Here is a 21,925-nt window from a genome sequence, read left to right on the forward strand (position 1 = left end):
AATGAATTATTCCCCTTCTTCTGAATTCAAGCTACACCCTTTTACTTGACAGGTGCGTGCTACGTCGTGTGGTTGTCACCACTAACCATCATCACACAAACAATAACACAATTCATTTATATTTTTCCTATTCATATTGATTGATAGTTTTATATTTATATTGTTTTGTCATTGTTCGAGTGTAGTGAGGTCGAGTGTTTTGTCTAGTCGTGTTGCATTATGAACACTTCGAATCAGTGTGAAACATAATGTTAGTGTTTGCAGAGCTAACTAGTCAGCCTAATGTTAGAGGTTTTGGGGTAAAATAAAGGGGATCCTCAGTCCTCTCTTCGGTTCATATGGGTGGGTCAGGGTGCTGACGTTCTACGCAGGAAGTATCCAGTGAACCATCGTGACAGCCTGCGTGATTGTAAACATGGCGCCATGCACCGCTACAGGGCTGTGCTGTTTTACATCCCGTTTGTAGCTAGCCTGAGACACAAAACTTAACCATGGAGACAGAAGAGGAACAACATATGACAACTCTCCTCTGCATGGGTTTCCCAGATGCAGTGGCGATACGCAAGGCGCTACGCCTGGCGAAGAACGACATCAACGAGGCTGTTGCGCTCCTGACCAACGAAAGCCCCGGTCTTGGGTATGGATATGAGCCGATGGAGAGTGGCCCTGCCCCAGGCCCGAGTGGAGACGGGGAGTCCAGTGGGCGGACCGGGACTGGAGGGTTCGACCCACCTCCCGCATACCACGATGTGGTGGAGAGCGAGGTAAGGGTGAAGAAGGATAGTAACGTTAGTTCGCTGGCTTCGTAAACTAGAACACAAGTTAGCTAACGTCGTTAGCGCTATAAAATCTAGCGATGATGATGGCTAGGTAGCCAGACAGGGCTCGCCCTACAATACTGCATAGCGCGCTCCGCTCATGCCTGACTGTCAAAATATAGAAGGAAAATCCGCGGCATGCATAACTCAATTTACAGTTGGCTAACGTTAGCTCAATCTCGGTCTGCATAAATTCGACATTCGGCTAGTTGACTTGTAAATACAGCACTAGATACTTTAATCATCAGTAATGAAATTGGGTGCACACTAGCCAACATCCGATTCAGAATGTAGCTGTTGCTTGACAGCTAGCTAGGTAGTTAGTTAGTTAGCCCAGCGGTTAGTTATGGGGAATGCGCGAATCTCTAACGTTACATGGGCAAACTTGCTAACCAACTAACTAGTGTTTGCAATCGTTATTAATAAAGCCGGTTTGCAGAGTGAATGTGGAAATATTAAGATCTTCGCATTCATTATCTTGGGGAAATGCACATCTGTATGCAGTTTGGCGTAATGGAGCTAGTGATGATGCCCGAGAAGCCGGTGTTTGTTGGATATTGGCACCGGTGTTGTTAGGCCGGAGACGAAGTCGATAGGTAGCCTAGCGGTTAAGAGCGTTGGGCCAGTAACCGAAAGGTCACTGGTTGGAATCCCTGAGCCCACTACGTGAATAATCCGTCGATGAGCAAGGCACTTAACCCTAATTGCTCATGTATGGGCTCTGAATAAGGGCGTCTGTTAAATGACTAAAATGTACAAATGTAGCTAGCCAACGTTAGCTACGCGAACTAAGCTGGCTATAACTAGGTACATTAGAGAAGCTGAGATTTCGCAATCGCCCGTGAACCTGATGTGGCCATCTTGTGCTTTAAATATTGTCTAATAAAAAAAGTTATTTAAATTGTTCATAGTCCAGTGACAACGTGATGTCTAACTACATGATGTCTCCAGCATTCAGCATCTGCAAGCTAGCTAGAGAGCATCAAGTAGGGGCAGGACAAAACCGTTTTGGTGATTTGGGTATCATCAAAATAACTCAATCGCACACGTTTTTGGTCTCATTCAGTTGTTTTTACCTGATTAAGTAAAATACCATTGGATATTTTATGTTGAAAGATCAGTTTATATTCATAATGCTTAAGTTGAAACTGATGCTGTTGCTGTTTCCTGTTAAGACATAATGATGAATAATAGTCCAATGTCAAAACAGTTTTAAAGTGTTCGAATCAATAATAGTTTGTGATATATTGAAAACCTAAACATGAAATCTACTATCTACATATACATGTGCAACAATAGTAATCATATGTATTTTTTTTAAGGAGCTACTTATAAACTGCACAAGCTCCAAAACCCTGTCGTTTTGTCAAGTGGCAATAAATCACTCATCGATTGGGGTGGGGGTATGTGCTGTTTAAACTACCACAACTCTAAAACCACATGGAACTGGATAGGCTGTATTTTTACATCACTGGTTAGAGGACAACATCCAGAACAGTCAGCTACATTTTGGAATGTTGCATTTTGATAAGGGGTTCAGAAACCTGGCAGTGTGGTGCCAGGACGGCAACCTCTCCCTCAACGTCAGCAAGACAAAGGAGCTGACCGTGGACAGGAAACAGAGGGCCGAGCACGCCCCCATTCACATCACTGCTATAGACCACCCTCTGCCCCCAGCTGTGCTCTGGACACCATATGTGAACTGATTGCCCCCCATCTATCTTCAGAGTTCGTGCTGCTAGGCGACCTAAACTGGAACATGCTTAACACCCCAGCCATCCTACAATCTAAACTTGATGCCCTCAATCTCACACAAATTATCAATGAACCTACCAGGTACCTCCCCAAAGCCTTAAACACGGGCACCCTCATAGATATCATCCTAACCAACTTCCCCTCTAAATACACCTCTGCTGTCTTCAACCAAGATCTCAGCGATCACTGCCTCATTGCCTGCATCCGTAATGGGTCAGCGGTCAGACGACCTCCACTCATCACTGTAAAACGCTCCCTGAGACACTTCTGCGAGCAGGCCTTTCTAATCGACCTGGCCGGGGTATCCTGGAAGGATATTGATCTCATCCCGTCAGTAGAGGATGCCTGGATATTTTTTTTAAATGCCTTCCTAACCATCTTAAATAAACATGCCCCATTCAAGAAATTTAGAACCAGGAACAGATATAGCCCTTGGTTCTCCCCAGACCTGACTGCCCTTAACCAACACAAAAACATGCTGTGGCGTTCTGCATTAGCATCGAACAGCCCCCGTGATATGCAGCTGTTCAGGGAAGCTAGAAACCATTATACACAGGCAGTTAGAAAAGCCAAGGCTAGCTTTTTCAAGCAGAAATTAGCTTCCTGCAACACTAACTCAAAAAAGTTCTGGGACACTGTAAAGTCCATGGAGAATAAGAACACCTCCTCCCAGCTGCCCACTGCACTGAAGATAGGAAACACTGTCACCACTGATAAATCCACCATAATTGAGAATTTCAATAAGCATTTTTCTACGGCTGGCCATGCTTTCCACCTGGCTACTCCTACCCCGGTCAACAGCACTGCACCCCCAACAGCAACTCGCCCAAGCCTTCCCCATTTCTCCTTCTCCCAAATCCATTCAGCTGATGTTCTGAAAGAGCTGCAAAATCTGGACCCCTACAAATCAGCCGGGCTAGACAATCTGGACCCTTTCTTTCTAAAATTATCTGCCGAAATTGTTGCCACCCCTATTACTAGCCTGTTCAACCTCTCTTTCGTGTCGTCTGAGATTCCCAAAGATTGGAAAGCAGCTGCGGTCATCCCCCTCTTCAAAGGTGGGGACACTCTTGACCCAAACTGCTACAGACCTATATCTATCCTACCGTGCCTTTCTAAGGTCTTCGAAAGCCAAGTCAACAAACAGATTACCGACCATTTCGAATCTCACCATACCTTCTCTGCTATGCAATCTGGTTTCAGAGCTGGTCATGGGTGCACCTCAGCCATGCTCAAGGTCCTAAACGATATCTTAGCCGCCAGAAACATTACTGTGCAGCCGTATTCATTGATCTGGCCAAGGCTTTCGACTCTGTCAATCACCACATCCTCATCGGCAGACTCGACAGCCTTGGTTTCTCAAATGATTGCCTCGCCTGGTTCACCAACTACTTCTCTGATAGAGTTCAGTGTGTCAAATCGGAGGGTCTGCTGTCCGGACCTCTGGCAGTCTCTTTGGGGGTGCCACAGGGTTCAATTCTTGGACCGACTCTCTTCTCTGTATACATCAATGAGGTCGCTCTTGCTGCTGGTGAGTCCCTGATCCACCTCTACGCAGACGACACCATTCTGTATACTTCCGGCCCTTCTTTGGACACTGTGTTAACAACCCTCCAGGCAAGCTTCAATGCCATACAACTCTCCTTCCGTGGCCTCCAACTGCTCTTAAATACAAGTAAAACTAAATGCATGCTCTTCAACCGATCGCTACCTGCACCTACCCGCCTGTCCAACATCACTACTCTGGACGGCTCTGACTTAGAATACGTGGACAACTACAAATACTTAGGTGTCTGGTTAGACTGTAAACTCTCCTTCCAGACCCATATCAAACATCTTCAATCCAAAGTTAAATCTAGAATTGGCTTCCTATTTCGCAACAAAGCATCCTTCACTCATGCTGCCAAACATACCCTTGTAAAACTGACCATCCTACCAATCCTCGACTTTGGCGATGTCATTTACAAAATAGCCTCCAATACCCTACTCAACAAATTGGATGCAGTCTATCACAGTGCAATCCGTTTTGTCACCAAAGCCCCATATACTACCCACCATTGCGACCTGTACGCTCTCGTTGGCTGGCCCTCGCTTCATACTCGTCGCCAAACCCACTGGCTCCATGTCATCTACAAGACCCTGCTAGGTAAAGTCCCCCCTTATCTCAGCTCGCTGGTCACCATAGCATCTCCCACCTGTAGCACACGCTCCAGCAGGTATATCTCTCTAGTCACCCCCAAAACCAATTCTTTCTTTGGCCGCCTCTCCTTCCACTTCTCTGCTGCCAATGACTGGAACGAACTACAAAAATCTCTGAAACTGGAAACACTTATCTCCCTCACTAGCTTTAAGCACCAACTGTCAGAGCAGCTCACAGATTACTGCACCTGTACATAGCCCACCTATAATTTAGCCCAAACAACTACCTCTTTCCCAACTGTATTTTATTTATTTATTTTGCTCCTTTGCACCCCATTATTTTTATTTCTACTTTGCACATTCTTCCATTGCAAAACTACCATTCCAGTGTTTTACTTGCTATATTGTATTTACTTTGCCACCATGGCCTTTTTTGCCTTTACCTCCCTTCTCACCTCATTTGCTCACATTGTATATAGACTTGTTTATACTGTATTATTGACTGTATGTTTGTTTTACTCCATGTGTAACTCTGTCTTTGTATGTGTCGAACTGCTTTTCTTTATCTTGGCCAGGTCGCAATTGTAAATGAGAACTTGTTCTCAACTTGCCTACCTGGTTAAATAAAGGTAAATAAGTATATAAACATCGACGGGGCTGTAGTGAAGGGATCGAGAGCTTCAAGTTCTTTGGTGTCCACATCACTAAGGATCTATCATGATCCACACACACCAACAGTCTTGAAGAGGGCATGACAATGCCTCTTCCCCCTCAGGAGGCTGAAAAGATTTGGCATGGGCCCTCAGATCCTTTTTTATATATTTTTTTATACAGCTGCACCATTGAGAGCATCTTGGCTGGCTGCATCACCGCTTGGTATGGCAAGCAACTGCTTAGCATCCGATCGTAAGGTGTATCTCTCTAGTCTAGTGGTTAGGGTACCATCTCTATTCTCTACACACAGCAGATTATGCCCGCTGTCTTCATTGCTGTGCGAAACCGTGTGCATGGTGACGTTGATCACCAGGGTGTGGGCATGTGTGTGTGTGTGTGTGTCTGACACCCGGGTTGCATTCAGTAGGTCACAGCATTGCGAAATGTTTTCAAATGTACCCCATTTTCCAGGAACCGTCTGCATCAAAAGCAGACCTGTTTTGTTTTTATATTTAAAACATTTCTTTCAGGTTACATATTCAAATGGTTCACATTCAGACCATTACGCCAGACAAATCCCTCCGTCCCACTCTTTCTCCTCCATCTCCCTCTCTCTCTCCAGCTTGTTTTTGCGTGTCTGCTGTTAGGAGGCATGTCACGGGTCTGTGGCCCTGCATTCTCATCCTAAATTTAGCTCCACACACAAACATCCCTACATTCTCATATGGTTACCTAGCTGCCCTGCGCAACATACATACATGCGTACATAAACACAGCAGCACACACACTCAATAAAAACACGCATACCAGAAAGACATAGACACACTAACAAACACACCCCATCCTCCTGAGAGAAGCCCAGAGCTCCAGTCCTCCCCTTAGCTTCTCCTCAGGCAGGAAAACAGCACTAGTACTGTTGTTGTTACTGTGTTAATAATGCTGAGAGGAAACTGTGACAACTGCCTATTGGTTCAGCAGTAGCTAGTTAGAAACCTCCCCAGGTAGTATCTATTAACCCAGATTATTCTATTTCTACACTAAAACATATTTCTAATGAGATTCTCCTATACACATGCTTTGTAGTCCTGGAGTCATCTCAATCTAGGATCCTGACCCCAGTTATTTGTTAAAAGACACGTCAACAGATCATGCTGTCTTCCTTACCTCAAAAAGGGGTCTCTGATTGGACTGTGCTGTTCTGGGGAGCACCTACCTAGATCTAGAGCTCATCTCTTTCCAATTCTTTCTATGAAGGAAGATAGCTGAAACTTCCCTCCCTCTTCATCCTTCCATCGATCATATATTGGTATGCTATACTGAAAGGGCAGAGGGGTTATTGAACACACACACCCACCACTCTCACAGCCTGTTGTGTTGTGTTCAAGACTACCAAAGTGAGACCAATTTTTAAAGACCGGAGCAAATCGAGTCTTAGTCAAGACCCAAGACCGGGAGGGGGGCGAGTCAAGGCCGAGATCAGAAAAATGAAGTCCAATTCAAGACCATGATTGTAACTGTGTCAAATAACCACCATAATGAGTTCAAAATGTTTGTTTATATTTCAGAAGAACATATTGATTCTTTAGACAGTCAGAATGGTGAGAGAATGCGTGCTAATGGCAGAGAACCACTACAGATGATCACTAACCCAAGCTGGTCGATAATAGATAAAGACAATATGTTCCAACTTCCCCGTCTCCCCAAATAATTGTGAGCGCACAACTTTCAAACATTTGCTGCATTCATGCAGGCGAATCAAAGGACTTTCTGTCGAGCGTGACAGTTTGAGGATATTTTTCAATGGAAGTAAAGGACAGTAATGTTACGAGTAAAGTAGGAAGCCTGGGATTCAATAGGCGATTAGATGTTAATGTGTCATGAAAGGAGGGTGGTTGTTTGGCCTGACCAAGCAGTTTTATATGCTGAGTCTGACTGAGTTTCTTACTCTGCTGGTCTCGAAGAAATTACAAGTCCTCAATGTCAGAGACGGAATAAAGACCAATTCATTTTTATATATATATCACACACACACACACACAGTGGGGCAAAAAAGTATTTAGTCAGCTAACAATTGTGCAAGTTCTCCCACTTAAAAATATGAGAGAGGACTGTAATTTTCATCATAGATACACTTCAACTATGACAGACAATGAGGAAAATAAATCCAGAAAATCACATTGTAGGATTTTTACTGAATTTATTTGCAAATTATGTTGGAAAATAAGTGTACCTATGATGAAAATTACAGGCCTCTCTCATATTTTTAAGTGGGAGAACTTGCACAATTGGTGGCTGACTAAATACCTTTTTTGTGTGTGTGTGTGTATTTTTTTTTTTTTTATGTTATCCGAAACCTAGACAAGACCAGGACTCTCAAGACCAGTCTAGAGTACTACAACACTGGTAGAACTATAAAATGTTTCTGTGTGTTTCAGAGGAGTAATGATGAGAATGGGAATTGTTCAGGCAGCAGTATGGAGTTCCCCACCACTAACCTGTATGAACTGGAGAACAGAGTGTTCACTGACCACTGGTCAATCCCCTACAAGAGAGAGGAGTCACTGGGCAAATGTCTGATCGCAGCCACCTGCCTTGCCAAACACGGTAAGAGAGAGCCAGTAAGTGTGTGGGGTGGGTTTGTTGTTGTGGGTTTTGTGACTTGTAACTGTTGGATGCTTTTCACACATTATTTTACACCCAGTTGTCACTCAATAACTACAGTCTCTCTCTCACTTTCTCTCACTCTGTCTCTCTCTCAGGTCTGGCGGATGCGGATGAAAACTGTAAACAGTTTATGGACAGGTGTATGCACGAGGCCTTTAAAAAGGTGAGTTGTGTGTATGCATGAATGAAGCCTTTAAGTGTGTGTGTGGTAGAGGTCGACCGATTATGATTTTTCAACACCGATACCGATTTATTGGAGGACCATAAAAGCCGATACCGATTTTAATCTGACGATTTTTATTTTATTTTTATTTGTAATAATGACAATTACAACAATACTGAATGATCACTTATTTTAACTTAATATAATACATTTTGATTTAGCCTCAAGAAAATAATGAAACATGTTCAATTTGGTTTAAATAATGCAAAAACAACGTTTTGGAGAAGAAAGTAAAAGTGCAATATGTTCCATGTAAAATATGTGCCATGTAAAAAAGCTAACGTTTCAGTTCCTTGCTCAGAACATGAGAACATATGAAAGCTGGTGGTTCCTTTTAACATGAGTCTTCAATATTCCCAGGTAAGAAGTTTTAGGTTGAAGTTATTATAGGAATTATAGGACTATTTCCCTCTATACCATTTGTATTTCATTAACTTTTGACTAATGGATGTTCTTATAGGCACTTTTGTATTGCCAGTGTAACAGTATAGCTTCCGTCCCTCTCCTCGCTCCTCCCTGGGCTTGAACCGGCAACACAACGACAATTAGCGCGCGCTAACCAGCCAGCCATTTCACTTCGGTTACACCGGCCTCATCTTGGGAGTTGATAGGCTTGAAGTCATAAACAGCGCAATGCTTGACGCACAACGAAGAGCTGTTGGCAAAACACACGAAAGTGCTGTTTGAATGAATGTTTACGCGCCTGCTTCTGCCTACCACAGCTCAGTCAGATACTTGTATGCTCAGTCAGATTATATGCAATGCAGGACACGCTAGATAATATCTAGTAATATCATCAACCATGTGTTTAATGCTAGCTAGCAACGTACCTTGGCTTACTGCATTCGCATAACAGGCAGCCTCCTTGTGGAGTGCAATGAGAAAGAGGCAGGTCGTTATTGCGTTGGACTAGTTACGGTTGCAAGATTGAATCACCCGAGCTGACAAGGTGAAAATCTGTTTTTCTGCCCCCGAACAAGGCAGTTAACCCACTGTTCCTAGGCCATCATTGAAAATAAGAATGTGTTCTTAACTGACTTTGCTAGTTAAATAAAGATTAAATAAAGGTGTAATTTTTTTAAAACCGGTTTCCGATTGTTATGAAAACTTGAAATCGGCCCTAATTAATCGGTTGACCTCTAGTGTGTGGGTGTGTGTGCATAACACTTATGAGCGATGTAGAACCTGTTTCAAAGCCAGTTTCCCTCATCTTCAAGAAAGGAGACCTATTTGAACAGGACTGTTTGGTGGAATATTAACACGTTCACTCACTCTGCTTGCTCTTCCCATCCCTTTCTAGCTCCTGACCAGTAGTGCGGTCCATAAGTGGGGGACAGAGATCCATGAGGGGATCTACAACATGTTGATGTTACTGGTGGAGCTGGTGGCTGAGAGAGTGAAACGGGACCCCATACCAGTTGGCGTGATGGGTGTACTGACTATTGTGGGTACACACACAGACCTCATGCATACAGTAAACACACACACGCACACCACGTCACATGGAATAGCATTCACACACCTCGCCCCTTAAACCATTAGCTGTCTGTCTGTAGGCCTTCAACCCAGACAATGAGTACCACTTTAAGAACCGTATGAAGACGTGTCAGAGGAACTGGAGCGAGGTGTTTGGAGAGGAAGCCATGTTTGCTGTGTCACCTAGCAACAGCTACCAAAAGGTGAGGCTGTAATATGGGTGTGGCTCTAAAGCACAAGTATGAAATAAAAAAACAGAAAATGTATGTGTGACTGATCATGTGTGTGTGCCTTTTGTTTCTACAGGAGCCTCATGGCTGGCTGGTAGATTTGGTCAATCGGGTAAGTCCCCCCACACACACCTACACACACCTCTGTGAAAGTTCAGGGCAGGTTTATGATAACAGAATTATGCTGAGAACTCATATTTTTCACTTTAATGTATACCAACAAAAAAAAACACTGATTTCAAGGTTTAACAAACCATATATCTCCATGCACAATGACTACTTTTAAAGCCCCCCCCCCCAGACATTGAAGTTGGGTTAAATTTAGGTTCTGAATGAAAGGTGAAAAAGTATTTTCCTTATGTTTAAAATACATATCTTCCAGGACGTTGAAAAGGCATCTTTTTCCGGATGTTGAAAAATACATATTATCCAGACATAGAAATCCAGATCATTTTTGATTCTGAATGAAAGTTGAAAATGTGTATTTTTTGGGATGTTGAAATTAGACGTTTTGGTTCTGAATGAAAGTTGAAAATAAATAATTATATAGACATCTATTTTTGGCGAAATCAAGGATGGACCGGACCAAAAACCAATGTCCGTGGATGTGGAAATCAAGGCCGGTCCGGACTGCACCAAAAAAGTCCAAAAGGCATCGGCGTCAGACTACTTACTGAGGTGTAGCCTGAAATGTTATTTTCTGAATGCCCATTTATGTGATAGGCCTACCATTTGTAAAACACCCCAAAAAGACTTGCGGACAGGGATGTAGCCTACAATGTCAGCCCTCAATGGATTTTTATGAATCCCCATCCATGTGGTAGGCCCACTATTTAAGATCTGAATATCAGCTACCCAACTTTATCAGGAGTTCTTGGGAGCTTATTTTCAATGTGATTACACAGCGGGAAATGCAGAAGTATTTTCTTTTTCGCAATGAACAGCTTGTCAAGACTTCACCACAGATTGCAGCCACTGGCCTATCTTGGATTTCGCCATCTATTGTTTTGTCATCTCCCATAAGTTGCGGCTGCGAAATCCACCATAGATATAGTTAGAAAAAATAACAGACCTGCCAACATGCACGTATTTTGCGTACCAGCTATGTAGTTCTCTGTCCATGTACGAGATCCAAGTTAAAAGTACGCAGAAATAAATGGGCCCCGATTTTAGTTTTTTTGTTGTTGATGTACATCTTCATAAAAAGTGAATCTAACATCCCGATTCTCGAGCTGCAACACACAGACATGTACTGAGTTTGTGTCAACGGACATGCAGATCAATACATCATTATTGGATGTAGCTACCCGTGTCTGCCCCTCCTGTTTGTTGTGATGCTGAGTTTGAAGACTGTCAGCTGTCCGTAAACACATGGACAAATCCCTTTTCGACTCCGTGTGTTGTGCAAAGGTAAACACTAATTATTTCAAGCTAACGTTAGCGAACATAAGATGGACATTCAGTGGGCCCTAAAGTGCCAGCAGTTCACTCGCATTTGCTAGTGAAAGAAATTAAATGCAAATACGAAAAATAACTGGTCGCATTTGTGCGATTGTGATATACATTTAATTCTGCGTCCCTTTAGTTGTATTTCCCACGTAACATTTAGGAAGATCATGCAACCTTATAGACTGTACCTGTAATACTGATCCACGTCACAACAAGTAGAATCAAAAATAAATATAAACATCTTTGCATTAAATGGAGTGGGGAGTTTAGAAGAGTGAGCGATGAAGAATGGATGCGTGTCCGGTATTAGCTATAGAGGCAATGCTTCTAAAATACCGTTGCACTAGATTTGAGATTTTATCAATTTAGAAAATCTGAAATGCCCTGTAAAGAAATACAATACGGCACCTTTACATAGGCTGAAACACAGCATACTTAAGCTTTGTGTAGCCAGTTTGCAGTCTGTGTTGATGCGATCATTTGTTTTTATGTTTTCAATGTTAATTAGGAACCCTGTCTAAAAAGCCAATACTTGTGAGCTGGCCCTGTTTGAGAGGTGACAAGCGTACCTCTACTATAGAGACTATACTTGGTGGCCAAGGCAAGTTTTATCTGAAGACCTTCTATGCAGATGTCAGAAACTTATTTTCTTCTGCAGTTGACTACATGTTGGTGAAATTTCCATTTGGTGATATGCTCCTCCAGCATGCAGTGGTCGCTGACATTGCCAACAGGCAGACTGCCTAGTTCTCATCCCTCAACTTTTGCATGGCACACTTTCCCTGCATTATTCCTGAGGGAGCCTCTGTTGATCTTGTGGAAGATGAGTTTAGACTCTCCGGCAACAACCTTTGAGCAGAGTCTGGTCAACATGCACATGGATCACACCTTTTGGCTGTGATGCTGGGCATATTGGTCATATTCCACCAACATCCCCAGCAATGCAGACTGTGAATGAATATTCAGTCTCGTTTCCAAGAACAAAACCCAGTACAGAGCCTCCCTCAGTACAGACATGCTGAGTGCCCTCGTTACCAAGAAGGTATCTATGATTGCCAGAGGAACTGTTTTCCACAGAGAAGTCTACCCTGCTGTCTAAGGCTAAATCTGCTAACTACCAGGCAAATCTGTCTAGGAAATGATTTCCTGAACATTTGAAGGTCTCCAGAAGATTTGATCTCACCCACTGTTTCCTATCATAGCTTTTTAGTTTTTATTATGGATAACATGTTTATTTGATACTGATGCTTTGCTTCAAAAATTTGTTCTTATATCAGAGTTTTTTATTATCGTGGGTAAGACGTTTGTTCATTTTGTACCTAGACAAATAACTTATTATTTGTTTAATAAAATAAAAACAACTCCAAGAATAAAGGCCCTTTGTGCTCTTTCTAATTACATCTTGTTAATGACTTTTACCATATGTGGAAGTGGAATTCCAACCTTTTATAGACGTGATTTGGTACAATTTCTATAATTGCGATCACTCACAAACAGCGCGCACACAAGCGTGCGGGCAGGCTTCGGCTGCGGTACAGCAAAAACAATGCTCATGGTTCTCATGGGAAGTGAAATGATAGGCTACAATGACTTTGCTCATGATCATGCCCGCTGCAAGTGACATGTAACACTATAAATTCCTTGAGTTTTATTTTGTGTATGCCTTTTCGTTATCTGCATAGACACTTGTGGTTTCTAGCTATTGTTACACCAGTCAAAGCAGTGGAGCGTGTAGTGTAGCAAAACATGGGCGGTGACGGGGGAGCAGGTTTTCAAAGTGCTATCACACAATAATACCATTTATAAAGGGGTGGCTAGTTTATTAGGTACACCCATCTAGTACTGGGTCGGATCCCCCTTTGCGTCCAGAACAGCGTGAATTCTTCGGGGGATGGAAATGTTGCTCAATTGGTATCAAGGGGCATAACGTGTGCCAGGAAAACATTCCCCACACCATTACACCACCAGTCTGTACCATTGACCCCAGGCAGGATGGGGCCATGGACTCTTACCCCAAATCCTGACTCTGCCATCAGCATGACGCAACAGAAACTGGGATTCGTCAGACCAGGCTGAAGTTTTTCCACTCCTCAATTGTCCAGTGTTGGTGATTGCATGCCCGCTTCTTCTTGTTTTTGGCTGATAGGAGTGGAACTCAGTGTGGTCGTCTGCTGCAATAGCTCATCTGTGACGAGGACCAACGAGTTGTGTGTTCCGAGATGCTGTTCTCCATACCACTGTTGTACTGTGCTGTTTGTGGCCCGCCTGTTAGCTTGTATGATTCTTGCAATTCTCCTTTGACTCCTCATCAACGGGTTGTTTTTGCCCACAGGATTGCCACTGACTGGATAATTTTTGTTTGTCGCAGCATTTTCAGTAAACCGCAGACACTGTCCTGAGTGAAAAGCCAACGCCGGAGCTGACGTGCCTGGCACCGATGGTCATACCATGCTCGGTCGCTTAGGTCACTCGTTTTTCTCATTCTAACGTTCAATCGAACAGTAAATGAATGCCTCGACGCCTGCTTTTCTAGCAAGCCACGGCCACGTGACTCACTCTCTGTAGGAGCGAACCATTTTCGTGAACGGGGTGACTGGCCACTGTGTGTGGTGTGGTGTGTGTGTGTATATATTTTTTTATACAGACCTGCTAACAAATCAGTGAATATTTGCAAATGATCTAAAGGAATCTGATAATTTTCTGTTAAAAAAACAAATTTGCACCCCTTATTTTATTTTGCTCCATGGCTCAGTGAACACATGTCTGTTTGGATCAGTTCAGTCGTGAAGAGGAATAAAATTGCAGCTGTTTCTGATTAATATACAATGCCATGTTGGTGGGTGGTAACGTTAAAATAAAACCCAGTCCTGAAACAAAATGTAGGCTGACAATAATGTCTGTCATAGGAAAAGATACTGCATTCATGTGGATTTACACGGAGTGCACAGTTTGGATAAATATACAGTATCATACTTTGACTAAAACGATGACTTATTGACTTAAATCGTTGTGCAACATCATGAGTAAGCTCTGGCCATCATCTTTCAGCTCGAAAAAGTGGATTTTACCTTAATTACGTTACCTAATTTAGCATCTGCAGTTTTTCCAGTAAATGTTTTTAAACCTTTTTACTATGTAAATTCTTCAAAGTAGTCATTGTGCATAGAGCTGTATGGCATGTTCATACAGTTCCCTTAGTCAAATTGCCGTTCATTTTTGTCTGTGTCTCTATTCAGTGAAGTGACTGTGTATTTCTGTCTCTTCTCTCAATGTCCTTTCCCTTCTTGCTCTCTCTAGTTTGGAGAGATGGGAGGGTTCACTGCTATCCAGGCTAAACTCAATACACAGGAGATAGAGATTGGGGTAAGGGGACACATGCGTACTTGTGGGGCTACTCTTAGATCTCCTTGTGTGAGTCCTTCCTTTTGACTATTCTAACCGGAACAACACACACATTGATCCCTTTCACAGCAAAGACCTTCTCCACCATTAGCATGTTAATCTCTCTCTTGCACTGGAGACTGTAGCTTCTCAAGCCCCCCCCCACCACCTCCTCACCTTTGGGAGACAACCATTTTAACATTTTATTTTTTAGACTATGTGTGTATGCAACTGTCTGTCTCTCTGCAGTGTGTGTCTGCTCTGGTCCAGCCTCTATCTGTGTGTGCAGAATACCTCAACTCCAGCCTGGTGCAGGTAAGACATTTCCCTCCAACACAAACGCAACATATGGTACATCCTCAGCATGATGATTACTTCATGAGACTAATAATAATGTGTGTTTGCTTGTAGCCCATGTTGGATCCTGTTATCCATAAGATGATCACCTATGTTCAGAACCTGGAGGAGAAGGACCTGAAAGACAAGGTACCACAATACCCCCCTGTCTTGTTTACCCGTAAGACTCTGCTCTACAGACCTTGGGATGCTCCCGTAAATGTTATAAATATCAGTGTCCAACGTCTAAAACCGTTCAGAGTTTCCTATGAACACCGCATCAGATGATGATTGTTACCGTCCGTCCTGTAGAGGCTGGTGAGCATCCCAGAACTGCTGTCGGCCATAAAGCTGCTGTGTATGAGGTTCCAGACCACCCTGGTCACTGTGGTGGATGACCTGCGCCTGGACACTCTGCTACGCATGCTGAAGACTCCTCACTTCTCTACCAAGATGAACTCCCTCAAAGAGGTGAGAGGTCAGGGGTTACACGATGAAAGGTTAGATGTAAAACAGGAAGCCTTTGCCAAAGTTAGCAGGGCCAAGACAAACTGGTGTCGCTTTCCTTATTGTTATGCTATTGTCCATGTGGATGCTTCTTGCTATAAACGGTATGAAATGTGTTTATGCGTGTCTAGGTGACTAAGCTGATTGAGGAGAGTACTATGTCTAAGACGGTGAAGAATGCCATTGACACAGACAGACTGCTGGACTGGCTGGTAGAAAACTCTGTCCTCTCAATAGCACTGGAGGGTAAACACAATGTTAATGTTAGCACTGGAACAACATATTTGTACTTTTATCTATCTTGACATGTGATTCCAGGTAAGAGAAAGCAGTAATAGAAGTGTGTGTGTGTTCTAGGTAACATAGACCAGGCCCAGTATTGTGATCGAATAAAAGGCATCATTGAATTGCTGGGCAGTAAACTGTCTCTGGACGAGCTCTCTAAGATCTGGATGATACAGGCAGGACAGTCGTCCACGGTGATTGAGAACATCCACACCATCATGGCTGCGGCTGCCGTCAAGTTCAACTTAGACCAGCTCAGCCACCTGTTTGTCCTCATACAGAAGGTCTGTATGTGTGCTTAGGAACGTCTCTGTGTGTGTGTGTGTGTGTGTGTGTGTGTGTGTGTGTTAATTTTATGCTCAGGCAAATGCTGGTAGATTTAGCTATTGGCGGTTAAGAATGTCTATTTCACCAGCCACGTTGGGGGGGGTGTCAATTTGCAGGCTCTACTCTGCAAGCATTACCTTCCCATTTGTTAATAAAAATAAGAGTCAGAAGTCAACTATGAGCATATGTGAGTTTTCTAACTATTTCTGCTGTTTTGTTTCATAGCTGCTAATCACAAAGAAATACAAATCCTACATATCACTTCGAGCAGCAACAGCTTTACGCACTGTGAGTGAAGTGCTGATAGATACATTTTTGGAGGCGCTGGCACAGGCATAGAAGTTGGTTTTAATTAACTCAAGTCTGCAAAGTGAGACTTTGTCCTGTTATTTCTTGGCTATTTACATTGTTTTGTTCACAAGCTTGGTTGTTTTTCAATGTTCGTTTGAATCTGCTGCTTCATTTGATAGCAGATATGCTGTAGATGCTGTCTACTACTAGTCACATCCCAAATCTCTCAGACACAAGTGTCATGATTTGAGTGGCCCTGTTACCACGGTAACCTCCTGCCCTTATAGGGGAAGCGGGAAAATGTTTTCATCTGATATTTTGGGTAAAAGACTCTGGTCACAAAAAATGAAATGAAATTGAGCAAAATTACCACATTTACTTTTTTCTAATTTCTTGTTTTAGAAAAATTACAAAGCGTGGTTGTTTATTTAAAAAAAAAAATGTAATTATAAGAAACATATTTTGGCTGGTAAAAAAAATCTGGGTGGCTGGTAGATTATTTTTTTTCTTCTTTCATCTACCTGCCACCATAGCTGGTGGAACAAAAAGTAAATTTTAGGCCCTGAATATGTGTGCGTGTGTTCCAGAGCTGGGAGGTAGAGAGTGACCGTGTGAGGCAGAAGCTGCTCAGTCTGATTGGGAGGATCGGTAGAGAGGCCCGCTCTGAGGCCACCACAGGGAAGGTGCTGGAGGTGCTGTGGGAGTTAGCCCACCTGCCAACCCTGCCCACCTCCCTGGTACAGCAGGCGTCTGAGGAACACCTGGCCATCCTTACTGACGCATACGCTGTGAAGGAGACTGTCAAACGCTGCTACATCATCAAATGTATAGAAGACATCAAGAAGGTGAGAAACACACACACTTTCTGTTTCTCTGTAGGTTGAAGCGCTTTGTCACTCACAGCCTTTGAATATCAATGTACAATTTTTACACGCACGCACACGTCCTGAATAAGCCAGTTTATGTTTGTAGACTCAGACTGAGGAGGAGGGTAAAACCAGCGACATTCAGAGCTCGTTTCTTACTGGCTCCTGGGGCAAGAAGAAAGCCAAAGAGAACTCATTGGCCAAAGTAAGAGAAGCCCCTCCACTTCCAACTCTACTGACCAGTCAGCATTCACCTACAATCTTCTCAATGCTACACACCAACCAATTCTGGAGGAGTGCTGGATCACGGAGGGATTTGATTGGTCACTGAAGGATTGCTAGACTTGATTTTAATGCTGCGTTCATAACCAAGTGGGAAAGTGGAAATTACAAGTTATGAACTCGTAAATACCAGTTGGATGCGTTCACGTGCTTTGAACTCGTTGAGAAACACAGATTGGCTAATGGCCAACAAGCTGCGTCAACCATTAACTAAAAGTGCAGCTATCATGCTTGTAAACAATTTATAGGGTTCAATAACCATTTATAGATTGCTTTTGTTGTTGCATTTAACTGCCCAAAATGCTGTTATCGAGATAATTTCCTTAGTTGTCAGAGGTCAGCATGTGGAGAAGTCGGAGCTCAGGGATGATAGACGAGTCTCCCACTAGTAATTACCAGTTGGAGGGGCATTCAAGTGGATTTTTCCTAGGTGTATGTGGTAAATTCCACCTTCCCACTTGGTTAAGGACGCAGGGTAACATGAGCTGTTTCAGTACTACATCAGGTGTCTAATTTTCTGTGGAATGGGCCAGTCTTCATTTGAGTTTATAAGGCGTGTGTGTGTTGGGGGAAGTCCAGGTGTATAAGTCAAGGGGTGAGGTATTGATTGGATAAGGTTTGTTTGGGCATCAAGGTGTAAGGTGTGGGGTGGCTCTGGTGTTCTGTGTCATGTGATTGGATGAGCTGAAGGAATCTGACGGTACTGCTCATCTAGTGTGTGTGTGTGTGTGTGTAGTCTTCACAGCAGGGCAGCCCCCAAGCGGTCTGGGTGGTTCCAGCTCTGCGGCAGCTCCATGAGATCACACGTTCCTTCATCAAACAGACCTACCAGAAACAGGACAAGGTACACACGCACACACACATTACCCCTGCAAGAGAGACCTTATCCAAGATGGCAGCAGTCGACAGCATTAAAAGTACATGAACACATTACTTGACACATTTTAAAATTAACAGACACATCTTCATAGCACATGTGCTTCCCCAGCAGAGCATCATCCAGGACTTGAAGAAGAACTTTGAGATCGTCAAATTGATCACAGGATCTTTGGTGGTCTGTCATCGACTGGCTGTGTCTGCAGCTGGGAGCAATGGACTGGCCGGACACACACTCGTAGATGGACGATACACCTACCAGGAGGTACTGCAGCGTGTCTGTGTGTGATTTGCTTTGATGGGTTGATGAATGTAGAGCTTTGGTAGGAGTTTGTGGCTGAGATTAGGGCTGTGACGATACCAGTATTGCAATATTTTTTTCCATGGCAAAAAAGAACACCAAGCAGACAACTCTTTGGTCCTTAAAAAAAAAATGTTGTATGGCCTCCTGAGTGGTGCAATGTTCTGATTTGCACTGATTTGCAGTGTTGCAGCATCACTACAGCCTGGGGTTCGATCCGGCCATGAATGGCAAAATTTGCCCAGCGTCGCCCGGGTTAGGGGAGGGTTTTCCGGCGGGCTTTACTTGGCTCATCGCGCTCTAGCGGCTCCTTGTGGCGGGCCGGGCGCCTACAGACTGACTTCAGTTGTCAGTTGAGCGGTGTTTCCTCCACACATTGGTGTAGCTGGCTTCCGGGTTAAGTGAGCGAGTGTTAAGAAGCGTGGCTCGGTGGGTCATGTTTTGTAGGACGCATGACTCGACCTTCACCTCTTCCAGGCCCGTTGGGAATTTGCAGCGATGAGACAAGATCGTAATCATGAAATTGGGGAGCAAAAATTACAACAACCAAAAGAATTCTGCTGTATAGTGTGATATAGCTTGGAAAATATGTGACTGGATGACAACATAATGATGTTTGTTTCTAACATTAGGGCTGTTTTTCTAAAGATGTTGAATCCGCTTTCGTGTTTTGTTTCCTTGTCACGATACTCGTATCGTCCTGGCCCTAGTTGAGATGATGGACTGACGATTTTGACCTCTGAGATTTTGACATTTTAATGTCACAAGTACAGCAAAAGGCCTTTCTTGCAAGTTCTAAACCAAACAATGCAATAATTAAAAACAATGTATTACTAGAAGAAAAGCACACGAGAAATAATAAATATGAAATACACTTTTAATTAAGTAAGCATACTATAGACAGGAAATATTTAAAAATTCAGATCCAATACCATATTTACATGTGCAGTGATACTGGAGTGAAGGAGGTAGATATGTACAGGGGTAAGGGGACTAGGCAACAGGATATAAGAAACGGAGTCGTAGCAGCAGCTTGCATGTGAGTGCGTGTGTAGAGTCAGTATAAATGTATATGCATATTATATGTGAATGAGCAAATGATGGAGTGAATGTTTGTGTGTAGGGCCCTGTGAGTGTGGAAGCTGTTCAAGAGCCTGTTGTTGTGAGACTTGATCCAGCGGTACCTCTTGCTGTGCGGCAACAGAGAAAATAGTCTATGGCTTGGGTGGTTGTGGTCTTTGATGATTTTCCGGGCCTTCTTTTCACACCGATATAGAGGTCCTGGATGGCACGGAGCTCGGTCCCAGTGATGTACTGAGCTGTCCGCACAACCCTCTGTAGCGCTATGCGATCGAGGGCGGTGCTATTGCTATACCAAGCAGTGATGCAGCCAGTCAATATGCTCTCACAGCTGGTACAGCTGTAGATTGTTTTTAAGGATTTGAGGGCCCACTCCAAACTTTTTCAACCTCCTGAGGGGGAAGAGGCACTGTTGTGTCTTCAAGACTGTGTGTGTGTGTGTATTTGGACCATTTGAAGTCTTTAGTGGTTTCGGCAACGAGGAACTTGAAGTTGTCTACCTGCTCCACTGCCACTCTGTGGATGTGGATGGGGGCGTCCGTGCCCCCCGTTTTCTCTAGTCTACGATCAGCTCCTTGGTCTTGCGTTGAGGGAGAGATTGTTGCTCTGACCTTCACCCTGTAGGCTGACTCATTGTCGCCGGTGTTGAGTCGTGCGTGGCCACACAGTCATGGGTGAACAAGGAGTACAGAAGGGGACTAAGCACACATCCCTGTGGGGCCCCTCTGTTAAGGGTCAGCCTGGTGGAGGTGATGTTGCCTACCCTCACCACCTCTGGTCGGCCCGTCAGGAATTCCAGGATCCAGTTGCAGAGGGAGGTGTTCAGACCCAGAGTCCTAATCTTGGTGACAAGCGTGTAGGGGATAATGGTGTTGAATGCTGAGCTGTAGTCAATGAACAGCATTCTCACATAGTTATTCTTCTTATCTCAGTGGGTGAGGGTAGTGTGGAGACCAATTGAGATTGTTGGGATGGTATGCAAATTTGAGTGGCTAGGATGGTGCCGTTAATGTGTGCCATAACCAGCCTCTCAAAGAACTTAATGATTACAGAAGTGAGTGCTTCAGGGTGGTAATCATTGTGGCATGAAGCCTTATAGTTACTTGGAACAGTGATGATTGTGGTTTGAAGTACATGCTAGCCTCTGACTCTTTCTCCCTCCCCCTCAGTATCTAGACGGCCACCTGAGGTTCCTGGCCTTCTTCCTCCAGGAGGCCAGCCTCTACCTGGTCTGGAACAGAGCCAAAGAACTATGGGATTGCCTGGTCTCTGGACCCGAAGTCTGCGAGCTGGACAGAGAGGTACCTACACATGTTACATAGTCCTCTCTCTGTGTGTGTGTGTGTGTGTGTGATTATTATATTTTTTTTAAATACAAAGAACTTGTGCTGTTTGGTTTGCCTTATATAAGGAATTAGAAATGATTTATACTTTTACCGTTGATATTAAAGTATATTTTAGGAATTACATTTACTTTTGATACATAAGTATATTTAAAACAAAATACCTTTTTACCTTTTACTCTAGTAGGATTTTACTGGGTGACTTTTACTTAAGTCATTTTCTGTTAAGGTATCTTTACTTGTACTCAACTATGACATTTGTGTACTTTTTCCACCACTGACTTTACCTGTGTGTGTAGATGTGTTTTGAGTGGTTCACTAAGGGCCAGCATGATCTGGAGAGTGATGTTCAGCAGCAGCTCTTCAAAGAGAAGATCCTCAAATTGGAGCCCTACGAGATTACTATGAATGGTGAGATACATTGTGTGTGTATCTTTTTTTTAAAACATTTTTGATGGCAGCCCACTCATTGACATCAAGTGCATTTGGAGTATTCAGACCCCTTCACTTTTTCCAAGTTTTGTTTAATCAATTCTAAAATTGATTAAATTAACAATTTTCCTCATCAATCTACACACAATACCCCATAATGACAAAGCAAAAACAGTTTTTTATTTTTTATTTTTTATGTTTGCATATTTA

The 21,925-nt window shown here is 43.4% G+C and overlaps 1 protein-coding gene across 3 annotated transcripts in view; it reads left to right on the forward strand.

The window, feature by feature from the left end:
- Positions 1-340: 340 nt before the first annotated feature.
- usp24 (ubiquitin specific peptidase 24) overlaps positions 341-21,925 on the forward strand; it is a 49,753-nt gene continuing 28,168 nt past the window's right edge. The window contains exons 1-18 of one of the 3 annotated variants that reach the window (XM_031833442.1): positions 341-764; positions 7,802-7,970; positions 8,126-8,193; positions 9,554-9,697; positions 9,810-9,932; positions 10,036-10,071; positions 14,706-14,771; positions 15,039-15,104; positions 15,201-15,275; positions 15,438-15,596; positions 15,764-15,878; positions 15,990-16,201; positions 17,123-17,380; positions 17,508-17,606; positions 18,420-18,527; positions 18,672-18,824; positions 21,110-21,241; positions 21,583-21,694. In XM_031833442.1, coding sequence (XP_031689302.1) covers positions 492-764; positions 7,802-7,970; positions 8,126-8,193; positions 9,554-9,697; positions 9,810-9,932; positions 10,036-10,071; positions 14,706-14,771; positions 15,039-15,104; positions 15,201-15,275; positions 15,438-15,596; positions 15,764-15,878; positions 15,990-16,201; positions 17,123-17,380; positions 17,508-17,606; positions 18,420-18,527; positions 18,672-18,824; positions 21,110-21,241; positions 21,583-21,694 — 2,368 coding nt within the window. In that variant the 5' untranslated portion in view covers positions 341-491. The remainder of the gene's footprint in view (positions 765-7,801; positions 7,971-8,125; positions 8,194-9,553; positions 9,698-9,809; positions 9,933-10,035; positions 10,072-14,705; positions 14,772-15,038; positions 15,105-15,200; positions 15,276-15,437; positions 15,597-15,763; positions 15,879-15,989; positions 16,202-17,122; positions 17,381-17,507; positions 17,607-18,419; positions 18,528-18,671; positions 18,825-21,109; positions 21,242-21,582; positions 21,695-21,925) is intronic. The other 2 variants (XM_031833443.1, XM_031833445.1) reach the window with 2 other exon arrangements.

This window comes from Oncorhynchus kisutch, linkage group LG10, assembly GCF_002021735.2.
Source record: "Oncorhynchus kisutch isolate 150728-3 linkage group LG10, Okis_V2, whole genome shotgun sequence".
NCBI lineage: Eukaryota > Metazoa > Chordata > Actinopteri > Salmoniformes > Salmonidae > Oncorhynchus > Oncorhynchus kisutch.